This window comes from Convolutriloba macropyga, chromosome 3 (assembly GCF_964194025.1).
Source record: "Convolutriloba macropyga chromosome 3, txConMacr16.3, whole genome shotgun sequence".
NCBI classification, from domain to species: Eukaryota; Metazoa; Xenacoelomorpha; order Acoela; family Convolutidae; genus Convolutriloba; species Convolutriloba macropyga.
In genome coordinates, this window is record NC_134470.1 from 34674216 (window position 1) to 34686814 (window position 12599).

The window sequence follows — 12599 nt, forward strand, 5'->3', positions numbered from 1 at the left end:
CCATTTCTAGTCATCTCGAGGTGTTGTCTGTTTTTTTAGTGAAAATGCGTTGTGTTTTTTTATCAAGACAGAAGTGAACTGCTATTGTTTTTAAGTCGTCGGCTGCATCAAGGTTGTTTCGATAATCTGATCAGTGTTCTCAGCAGCCGAAGTTTTGTGCATGACGTCTGGAGCTATTTTTGTGCTTTCAGGTCATTTGTTTGATAAAGTTATGATCCTAAATGATCTATCTCACTCATAATGACCAATGAAAGAATTTGAAATATCTAATTGACGATTGCTAGAAGTGGCTCCAATTAGAATTTTTATCTGGTTCGTTTACTGAAGGGGGATAAAGAATTAATAGGAACACCAGGTGGCTACCTCGCATAACTTTATTGCCTGAAATTACCAGTTTTTCACGACAAATATCAAATCTCGAAATTGAAAAAGAAAAATGAAAAAATCCGCCAATATTGGCCACTGTTTGAGTCTTTTGGATCGCTCCAGACAACATCTTCAAAATTACAAGAAGGCATCATTGGTTTTCTCTATTTTTCCATAAAAAGATATAAGAAAAATTTTCTTCTGTTTCCTTGAAGTCTTCTCATCGAATAAAACTATACACTGTTAGACACTTTTCTAGCACATATAAGTACTCTCAAAGGAAGTGTCTAATAGTTTCTTTATGCCATTTTTGTCTGGCTAATCATTTCCCTTCATGCGACTTTTTGGTACGACTAAATGTTAAATAAATAGATACCTTCGGACTCAAGTGGAGACAGATAATTACTGTTAGTAATAGAGGCGGATTCAGTTGATTTTTTAGTCCATTTATATTTGAACTTGGTCGTTGATGACAACACGAATGTCGTCAGTTGTCTCTTCAGTTTGTCCATCAAATTCTTTTGGGGTCTAGGAAATAAACCCATACGGAACCCCCACCCCCACCACTTAACTTTAGGTAGGAAATAAACCCCACTGAATTAAACTCCCATTTTAAAATTTAATTTTGGTCGTGATAATGTATTCGGTTGTTATAATTTCATATCAAGACCCACGGGCCGTTAAGGCATGGCTATGGCCCGCGAGGCATGGTCAAACAGCTAAATGCGCAACTCTTTAATAGCAAAGTGGGGTTTATTTCCTATCTAAAATGAAGTGGGGGGTTTTATCGTGTTTTTTTTTCGCAACCGTTCTTTTGGTACTCGTAAATTACTTTTTACGAGATTGTGACTGATGGATTAGTAAAATAGATTAGCCAACAAAACACCATTTGAGACTCTATTGTAATAGCGTGAGCTCTTCTTGATACTCAGCCTAGGAGTACGAAACACTTTTTTGTTTACGTTGTCGAGTGTCATCTTACAGCCTTTTTGTACTTGCATTTTATGTGATTTCATTGTTACGTGACTTTTTAAAATTTTCTACCGGTTTTCCATCTTTTCTGCGTTGGGTTCGTATCCTAGGTCTGATGTCATGTATTTCGTGTTCGGGATAGTTCATAAATGCAGAAAATTTCTAACCATAACTTTAATAGCGGTTTTTCAGATTTTCGGATTTTCAGATGATTAAACTGGAAATGGCGGAGATGAAGAGAAAAATGATGTCATCATATACAGAAAGCGTGAATGAAAGCTATTGTAATAGAATTTCAAAATTAGCACTGGACAACTGCACATCGCTGGCTCATCTAATGGCTTATACTGCACAGGTACCGTTATGATGTCGAACTATCATCTGTATCTATTACTCAATACTTAGTTATTTTGACTATTTTTTTGGGCCCGTGACGGTAATGTATCTGATGGAACATGAGTCTGACTTGATTTTTCATGGAAATTTTTTCTGAGCAGGGCAAGGAAAAAATGTTTTCATTAAAAAAATAATCTGCTTCCAAAAGGTAGCTCTTTCGAAATTTGTCGATTTTTCCGATAAATGGTCGTTTCCTGTACCTTCCAGTTAGATTACATTTGGGAAAATATTTGTGCTAATTGCCTGAATTGGATCAATTGGCATTATTATCAAGATTTAATTTTTTGAAAACGCTTCGGAAACTAATTCAAAAATTATGAAAAGAAAAGACCGCGTTCGTTTTACTCGTACCGCTATTTGAAAGAGCGAGAACGTGTCGCTGAGTCAGAAAAATTTTTACTGCTGTTTTTCTTATTTTGTCCCTTTTTATTTGGATGTACTATATGGGCTCTAAAAGATTTGATTCGTCTTGATGTTTTGCACTTATTTCCACTTATTTAGTAGCTCTACTTTCATGGGTTCTGCTATTAATTTGAATGGAAAATTATCAAACCTCAATATTGTCATTCCAGAAAAATGAAAGACGTAGTTATAAAACTTTACATGAAAGGAATGTGATTTGCGGACTTTTTGTGTTGAGCTTTGAATTAATATTTACCTTCATCCTGTTACAGGGAGTTATTTGAATTTCCTATTTATTTCAAAGACACAAGTCATTTTGTCCACTCTCCTGAAACATCAACGCTGTAATATTGTTTTGTCATTATGCCCCTTTTTTAAGCAGATTTCCGTTCGTGTTGACGTTTGTTGCTTTTATCCAGTGATTAGTTGTTGGTCACAAATGACTTGCTGTTCCAACATTTTTTCATGTATTTCATATATATGCGCGACTCGCTTTTTTTCTTTAGTAATTTTTTCATATGTTTAAGGTTTTTTGTTGCTCCCAGAACCTAGTTTTGAATTATATTAAAAATTCTGTTTGTCCATAATTTTCAAAAAATGCAAAGCTTTAAAATTTCGAAGGAAAAATTGAAAAGAGCGCATGGAAATTAAAGCAAAAAAGAAACGGAGAAACTTTCCGACAATTTATTTAGTTCAAATAGTGTTTTAATGGTCACGAGCAATTCTTTACAGTTTCAAGAATACAAATTAACTTTTCAAACTATCTCGCCAGAAATTGTTTTGTTTTATCAACTAATTTTTCCAAAAAATTTTATCCGTCTTTTCTGGTTTCTCCCGATTAGAACCTAGCGTTTGAACCAATGTTTTTGTGTTTCAAAGAATTTTTCTAGTAAGAAAGATTCCAGGGGACTAAGGCCTCCCAAAGTAAAAGAGATCAACTTTGAAATGTAAAACTGAAAGTAAAAAAAAACGTTTTCTTTCTAAACTTAGTCATTTTTGAGGACATGTCTTCCTATGTCATAGGAATCAATAATTTCTGTAATTTCAAAACCGCAGAGAACTATAGAAACCGATTTCATGAAATAAATAACAGCTCATCGAAGTTATTTTTGAAAAGTTAAAGCTACTATCCTCTGGAATAATGCAATACCATGAGTTTCAGAGTTAGAAGGTTCACGGATGGTCAGATCAAAAAGTTAATTTAAATAATCATATCTTTTGAAAAATAGTGGGATTTATTTTTCACTTCTCTCGGTTTTGAAATTGATCTTTGAACTGTTCTCTAGTCATTGAGGGTGTTATTTAAATTTTAATTAATATTCCTAAAACTTTCTAGATACCTGCCTTTTAGCTCAACAGGAACGTGCTTTTATGTGTTACACAAATAGAGGCAGATTGCAAAAACTGCTAGAATTATAAAAGTTCGAAAATTAGTTAACATTTGCTGCAAATTGCGACGATGTTCAAAAACAAAATCGTGCTTTAGAAAATTTTAGTGACAACCCATATTCAAGATTTTCAAAGATTATGACGGTGACGAAACTTCGAGTTAAGGCCAATTGTGAAAGAGAAATCTAAAAAAGGTGTTCTTTGTTTTGTTTTCGCGGTTTGTATTTGTGTTTTTATGTCTCGTCTCTATCTGTGTCTTTGAATTTGTACTGCACTTATCTTTCCTTAATGCAAATAATACTTTTTGTTTTGGCTCTAGAAAAAGGACAGCATATGATTTAGTTCAAATGTTTTTAAGTATTTTTTCCAAATCATACAAACTGTTTTCGGATACTCTTAACCATTTCTCTTACAGTATTTAAAGCTTGTTTTCGCAACCTTGAGAAGAGTGCTGGAACATTCAGTGCTAAGCACAGACTCGCGGGTGCTGCCTTGTTGTTCAGACCCAACTTTTTGTGGGACGAACTATTTGTTCAACAGGTTTCTTTGTATATTTTAGGCGATCGATTTATTTGTATTCATCAATTAAAATTTCACTGAAAAAGAAATGGTTTTTATGGCTTCAACACTGTTTGCATTTGTTTAAAATTTTTTGTTTGTCTGCCCGTGTTTGTTGCTGTTTGGGTGATACCAAGTTTTAGGACTTGCTATCACTAGTCACAATTCTAAATGGCTTCCCAGGAGTTGCAACTTATTCTTTCTAGTATTTTTGTGTGCAAGATTGTGGTTGTGACTTTTTAGAAAAGTTTGCTTTGAAAAAATGCATTTAGAGCTCTGCCACATTTGTATATTATTTCTGTGAACTGTAACGTTCTCTTTCTATTAAAATGAAACAGTTTTCCCTGTGGTTTTATGTTTTAATGGATGTTTTATTTGCTGTGATACAATTTTTTCATATTTTTTTTGTATATTTGCCCTTACTTGGTCCTTTTTATTGCCTTGTCAAATTATTACAATAATAACAGGTCACATATCACTATAGTGGCATTGGATTAAGGCGCAGTTGAACTTATCTATAGATTTTCTATTCTTTAGTTTGTTTTAACGGCTTCAACCCCGTTTTCTCACAAAATTCAATAGAATTTTGGACATTTGCCTGTACTTGTCTTAGTATTTGTAGTCGTATGACATATTCTGGATCATGAAAGGTCTCAGTGGGTTCTTATGAGGAGCAGTTGGACCTTTTTAACATATTCAATTGATAGTTTATAGTTTTCATGACTTTTAAATTGTTTTTAGCAAAAGGTAAACTCATTTCATAATTTTGCCTATTTGTTCTTTTGTCTAGTTGATACTGAGTTTCGTTAAGTACAGTTACCATATTTTTTCTAGTGGCCTAAAGTTAATTTATTTAGTTGAAGTTTTATCTGCTTCTATTTTGACTTCGATTTTAAGTTTTTTTTCTAAATTGACATGTATTTCATATATATGCGCGACTCGCTTTTTTATCTTTAGTAATTTTTTCATATGTTTAAGGTTTTTTGTTGCTCCCAGAACCTAGTTTTGAATTAAATTAAAAATTCTGTTAGTCCATAATTTTCGAAAAAGGCAAAGCTTTAAAATTTTGAAGGAAAATTTGAAAAGAGCGCATGGAAATTAAAGCAAAAAACAAACGGAGAAACTTTCAGACAATTTATTTAGTGCGAATGGTGTTTCAATGGTCATGAGCAATTCTTTTCAGTTTCAAGCATACAAGTTAACTTTTTAAACTATCTCACCAGAAATAGCATGAAATTGTTTTGTTTTAACTAATTTTTCCAAAAAATTTTATCCGTCTTTTCTGGTTTCTCCCGATTAGAACTTAGCGTTTGAACCAATGTTTTTCTGTTTTAAAGAATTTTCTAGCAAGAAAGAGTCCAGGGGACTAAGGCCTCCCAAAGTAAAAGAGATCAACTTTGAAATGTAAAACTGAAAGTAAAAAAAAAACGTTTTCTTTCTAAACTTAGTCATTTTTGAGGACAAGTCTTCCTATGTCATAGGAATCAATAATTTGAGTAATTTCAAAACCGCAGAGAACTATAGAAACCGATTTCATGAAATAAATAACAACTCATCGAAGTTATTTTTGAAAAGTTAAAACTACTATCCTCTGGTATAATGCAATACCATGAGTTTCAGAGTTAGAAGGCTCACGGATGGTCAGATCAAAAAGTTAATATAAATAATCATATTTTTGGAAAATAGTGGGATTTATTTTTTACTTCTCTCGGTTTTGAAATTGTTCTTTGAACTGTTCTCTAGTCACTGAGGGTGTCATTTAAATTTCTAGGATATGAAGGGCCAAAATGCGACTTTAACTGGACCCATGTTCCTGAAACTTTCTAGATACCTGCCTTTTAGCTCAACAGGAACGTGCTTTTATGTGTTACACAAATAGAGGCAGATTGCAAAAACTGCCAGAATTATAAAAGTTCGAAAATTAGTTAACATTTGCTGCAAATTGCGACGATGTTCAAAAACAAAATCGTGCTTTAAAAATTTTAGTGACAACGCATATTCAAGATTTTCAAAGATTATGACGGTGACGAAACTTCGAGTTAAGGCCAATTGTGAAAGAGAAATCTAAAAAAGGTGTTCTTTGTTTTGTTTTCGCGGTTTGTATTTGCGTTTTTATGTCTCGTCTCTATCTGTGTCTTTGAATTTGTCCTGCACTTATCTTTCTTTAATGCTAATAATACTTTTTGTTTCGGCTCTATAAAAAGGACAGCATATGATTTAGTTCAAATGTTTTTAAGTATTTTTTTCCAAATCATACAAACTGTTTTCGGATACTCTTAACCATTTCTCTGACAGTATTTAAAGCTGTTTTCGCAACCTTGAGAAGAGTGCTGGAACATTCCTTGCTAAGCACAGACTCTCGGGTGCTTCCTTGTTGTTCCGACCCCACTTTTTGTGGGACGAACTATTTGCTCAACAGGTTTCTTTGTATTATTTAGGCGATCGATATATTTGTATTCATCAATTAAAATTTTACTGAAAAACAAACGGTTTTTATGGCTTCAACACTGTTTGAATATATTTAAAATTTTCTGTTTGTCTGCCCGTTTTTGTTGCTATTTGGGTGATGCCAAGTGTTAGGACCTGCTATCACTAGTCACAATTCTAAATGGCTTCCCAGGAGTTGCAACTTATTCTTTCTAGTATTTTTGTGTGCAAGATTGTGGTTGTGACTTTTTAGAAATAGAAATGCATTTAGAGCTTTGCAACATTTGTATTTTATTTCTGTCAACTGTAACATTCTCTTTCTATTAAAATGAAACAGTTGTCCCTGTGGTTTTATGTTTTAACGGATGTTTTATTTGCTGTGATACAATTTTTTCATATTTTTTTTGTATATTTGCCCTTACTTGGTCCTTTTTATTGCCTTGTCAAATTATTACAATAATAACAGGTCACATATCACTATAGTGGCGTTGGATTAAGGCGCAGATGAACATATCTATAGAGTTTTTATTCTTTAGTTTGTTTTAACGGCTTCAACACCGTTTTGTCACAATATTCAATCGAAACTTGGACATTTGCCTGTACTTGTCTTAGTATTTGTAGTCGTATGACATATTCTGGATCATGAAAGGTCTCAGTGGGTTCTTATGAGGAGCAGTTGGACCTTTTAAAAATTTCAATTGATAGTTTATAGTTTTCATGACTTTTAAATTGTTTTTAGCAAAAGGTAAACTCATTTCATAATTTTGCCTGTTTGTTCTTTTGTCTAGTTAATACCTGGTCTCGTTAAGGACAGTTACCATATTTTTTCTAGTGGCCTAAAGTTAAGTTATTTTGTTGAAGTTCTATCTGCTTCTATTTTGACTCCGATTTTAAGTTTTTTTCTAAATTGACATGTATTTCATATATATGCGCGGCTCGCTTTTTTTTATCTTTAGTAATTTTTTCATGTTTTCAATGTTTTTTTGTTGCTCCCAGAACATAGTTTTGAATTAAATTAAAAATTCTGTTAGTCCATAATTTTCGAAAAAGGCAAAGCTTTAAAATTTCGAAGGAAAAATTGAAAAGAGCGCATGGAAATTAAAGCAAAAAACAAACGGAGAAACTTTGAGACAATTTATTTAGTTCGAATGGTGTTTCAATGTTCATGAGCAATTCTTTTCAGTTTCAAGCATACAAATTAACTTTTTAAACTATCTCGCCAGAAATAGCGTGAAATTGTTTTGTTTTATCAACTAATTTTTCCAAAAAATTTTATCCGTCTTTTCTGGTTTCTCCCGATTAGAACTTAGCGTTTGAACCAATGTTTTTCTGTTTTAAAGAATATTTCTAGCAAGAAAGATTCCAGGGGACTAAGGCCTCCCAAAGTAAAAGAGATCAACTTTGAAATGTAAAACTGAAATTAAAACAAAACGTTTTTGTTCTAAACGTAGTCGTTTTTGAGAACAAGTCTTCCTATATCATAGGAATCAATATTTTCAGTAATTTCAAAACCGCAGAGACGTATAGAAACCGATTTCATGAAATAAATAACAACTCATCAAAGTTATTCTTGAAAAGTTAAAACTACTATCCTCTGGTATAATGCAATACCATGAGTTTCAGAGTTAGAAGGCTCACGGATGGTCAGATCAAAAAGTTAATATAAATAATTATATTTTTGGAAAATAGTGGGATTTATTTTTCACTTCTCTCGGTTTTGAAATTGTTCTTTGAACTGTTCTCTAGTCACTGAGGGTGTCTTTCAATTTCTAGGATATGAAGGGCCAAAATGCGACTTTAACTGGACCCATGCTCCTAAAACTTTCTAGATACCTGCCTTTTAGCTCAACAGGAACGTGCTTTTATGTGTTGCACAAATAGAGGCAGATTGCAAAAAGTGCTAGAATTATAAAAGTTCGAAAATTAGTTAACATTTGCTGCAAATTGCGACGATGTTCAAAAACAAAATCGTGCTTTAAAAATTTTAGTGATAACCCATATTCAAGATTTTAAAAGATTATGACGCTGACGAAACTTCGAGTTAAGGCCAATTGTGAAAGAGAAATCTAAAAAAGGTGTTCTTTGTTTTGTTTTCGCGGTTTGTATTTGTGTTTTTAAGTCTCGTCTCTATCTGTGTCTTTGAATTTGTCCTGCACTTATCTTTCTTTAATTCAAATAATGCTTTTTGTTTCGGCTCTATAAAAAGGACAGCATATGATTTAGTTCAAATGTTTTTAAGTATTTTTTTCCAAATCATACAAACTGTTTTCGGATACTCTTAACCATTTCTCTGACAGTATTTAAAGCTGTTTTCGCAACCTTGAGAAGAGTGCTGGAACATTCGTTGCTAAGCACAGACTCTCGGGTGCTTCCTTGTTGTTCCGACCCCACTTTTTGTGGGACGAACTATTTGCTCAACAGGTTTCTTTGTATTATTTAGGCGATCGATATATTTGTATTCATCAATTAAAATTTTACTGAAAAACAAACGGTTTTTATGGCTTCAACACTGTTTGAATATATTTAAAATTTTCTGTTTGTCTGCCCGTTTTTGTTGCTATTTGGGTGATGCCAAGTGTTAGGACCTGCTATCACTAGTCACAATTCTAAATGGCTTCCCAGGAGTTGCAACTTATTCTTTCTAGTATTTTTGTGTGCAAGATTGTGGTTGTGACTTTTTAGAAAAGTTTGCTTTTAAAAAATGCATTTAGAGCTTTGCAACATTTGTATTTTATTTCTGTCAACTGTAACATTCTCTTTCTATTAAAATAAAACAGTTGTCCCTGTGGTTTTATGTTTTAATGGATGTTTTATTTGCTGTGATACAATTTTTTCATTTTTTCTTTGTATTTTTGCCCTTACTTGAGGTCCTTTTTATTGCCTTGTCACATTATAACAATGATAACAGGTCACATATCACTCTAGTGGCGTTAGATTAAGGCGCAGTTGAACATATCTAGAGTTTTTATTCTTTAGTTTATTGTTTTAACGGCTTCAACACCGTTTTCTCACAAAATTCAATCAAAATTTTGACATATGCCTGTACTTGTCTTAGTATCTGTAGTCGTATGACATACTCTGGATCATGAAAGGTGTCAGTGGGTTCTTATGAGGAGCAGTTGAACCTTTTTAGCAATTTCATTTGATAGTTTATAGTTTTCATGACTTTTAAATTGTTTTTAGCAAAAGATAAACTCATTTCATAATTTTGCCTGTTTGTTCTTTTGTCTAGTTAATACCTAGTCTCGTTAAGGACAGTTACCATTTTTTTCTAGTCGCCTAAAGTTAATTTATTTAGTTGAAGTTTTACCTGCTTCTATTTTGACTTCGATTTTAAGTTTTCTAAATTGACTTTGTTTTGGTCGTTATTAGTAATTGTTACTTAATTTTATTTTTATTGTGTTATAGTCTCATTAATGAGAGGTTGCGTCAGCTTTCTAATGCGGCATTTTTAAGATCATTCAGTATTAATGACGGGTCTCATGTTCTTTCTAGGCATACAAAAATTTGTTTTTTTTCGGTTGTTTTGTTTTCATTGTTTTATGACGTTGATAATGAGTTTTTGTTACTTTTGGTATTCGCCCCTATTTCAAGTTCTGTTTCGGTGTCTCTGCACAGTGTCACATTATCGAATGGTCCCGTGCGCGTTGAAATGAGGTTTAATGGAAGATATAAAAGGTTAAAAGGTTTCAATGAATTGCTATCGGTTTAAATGGCTTTGACAATTTTTTTCAATTTTTAATTGATTTTTAAAAAAATTTCCAGCGTTTCTTGCTCATTTTGTAGTTCTTCAACTTATTCTGAATAATGATGTATCTCATAGCTTGAAATGCAGGTTTAGATAAATTTGTTTTAAGATATATAAAGTTTCAATGAATTGCTTTCGATTTCAATAGCTTTTTTTCAATTTTTAATTGATTTAATAAATGCCAGTGGTTCTTGCTGATTTTGTAGTTCTTTGACTTTTTTCTGAATAATGATGTATCTCAATAGCTTCAAATGGAGGTTTAGGTAATTTTATTTTAAGCCTTCAATTGATAGGTAATGATTTTTAACGACTTTGATCTCATTTGTTTTCCGTGTCAATATTTTTTTTTAAATTTGCCTTTTGTTCTTTCATCCAAAGTTGAAAGTTTTTCATGAATCTCTCTAATTGAGTGACTTTCATTAAGTTTAATAGTAAAGCAGCGCAAGAACGTTTACGCCATCCGTTCGACGATCTCATTTTGATGTCTGAATTTTTGTATACCCTGGACATTGACGATCGTGCTATGTGAGTTCCAGACGTCATAGCCGAGTGGAGCTATTATTGACATTCTTCTGTTTTTGTGCAATGTGCAGTGCATCGAGTTGTCCTTGAAGCAAAACTTTTCGACTGTTTGTTATTCTCATACAATACAGGTTATTTTGGAGTCGCAGATCTTTGTCATCCCAAAATTGAATGATCTCGTCGCCTTTCCTCACATTGAAAGCTTTTTCTTGTTTATTGAAAACAAAAATAGGTTCTTGGGTTTTGTAACGCTCTTTCGGCAATCTTTTTCAAGTCAAAACAGCATTTTGCAGCCTTAATCACACTTCAAACTTTTTTTCTAAATTGACATGTATTTCATATATATGCGCGACTCGCTTTTTTATCTTTAGTAATTTTTTCATATTTTAAAGGTTTTTTTGTTGCTCCCAGAACCTAGTTTTGAATTAAATTAAAAATTCTGTTAGTCCATAATTTTCGAAAAAGGCAAAGCTTTAAAATTTCGAAGGAAAAATTGAAAAGAGCGCATGGAGATTAAAGCAAAAAACAAACGGAGAAACTTTCAGACAATTTATTTAGTGCGAATGGTGTTTCAATGGTCATGAGCAATTCTTTACAGTTTCAAGAATACAAATTAACTTTTCAAACTATCTCGCCAGAAATTGTTTTGTTTTATCAACTAATTTTTCCAAAAAATTTTATCCGTCTTTTCTGGTTTCTCCCGATTAGAACGTGGCGTTTGAACCAATGTTTTTCTGTTTTAAAGAATTTTTCTAGCAAGAAAGATTCCAGGGGACTAAGGCCTCCCAAAGTAAAAGAGATCAACTTTGAAATGTAAAACTGAAATTAAAAAAACGTTTTCGTTCTAAACTTAGTCATTTTTGAGAACAAGACTTCCTATGTCATAGGAATCAAAAATTCCAGTAATTTGAAAACCGCAGAGACCTATAGAAATTGATTTCATGAAATAAATAACAACTCATCAAAGTTATTCTTGAAAAGTTAAAACTAGTATCCTCTGGTATAATGCAATACCATGAGTTAGATGGCTCACGGATGTTCAGATCAAAAAGTTAATATAAATAATCATATTTTTTGGAAAATAGTGGGATTTATTTTTCACTTCTCTCGGTTTTGAAATTGTTCTTTGAACTGTTCTCTAGTCACTGAGGGTGTCTTTCAATTTCTAGGATATGAAGGGCCAAAATGCGACTTTAACTGGACCCATGCTCCTAAAACTTTCTAGATACCTGCCTTTTAGCTCAACAGGAACGTGCTTTTATGCGTTACACAAATAGAGGCAGATTGCAAAAACTGCCAGAATTATAAAAGTTCGAAAATTAGTTGACATTTGCTGCAAATTGCGACGATGTTCAAAAACAAAATCGTGCTTTAGAAAATTTTAGTGACAACCCATATTCAAGATTTTAAAAGATTATGACAGTGACGAAACTTCGAGTTAAGGCCAATTGTGAAAGAGAAATCTAAAAAAGGTGTTCTTTGTTTTGTTTTCGCGGTTTGTATTTGTGTTTTTAAGTCTCGTCTCCATCTGTGTCTTTGAATTTGTACTGCACTTATCTTTCTTTAATGAAAATAATACTTTTTGTTTTAATACTTAATTGTTATGATACTTAATGTTTTTAGGTATTTTTTTCCAAATCGTACAAACTTTTCGGATACTCTTAACCATTTCTCTGACAGTATTTAAAGCTGTTTTCGCAACCTTGAGAAGAGTGCTGGAACATTCCTTGCTAAGCGCAGACTCTCGGGTGCTTCCTTGTTATTCCGACCCCACTTTTTGTGGGACGAACTATTTGTTCAACAGGTTTCTTTGTATATT

General features: G+C 32.7%; 1 protein-coding gene across 1 annotated transcript in view; it reads left to right on the top strand.

The window, feature by feature from the left end:
* Window positions 1–1534: 1534 nt before the first annotated feature.
* The window catches only part of LOC142337032 (uncharacterized), an 83310-nt gene continuing 72245 nt past the window's right edge, over window positions 1535–12599 (top strand). Inside the window, exon 1 of the mRNA XM_075386068.1 lies at window positions 1535–1693. Within this exon, the coding sequence (XP_075242183.1) occupies window positions 1547–1693 (147 nt within the window). The 5' untranslated portion in view covers window positions 1535–1546. The remainder of the gene's footprint in view (window positions 1694–12599) is intronic.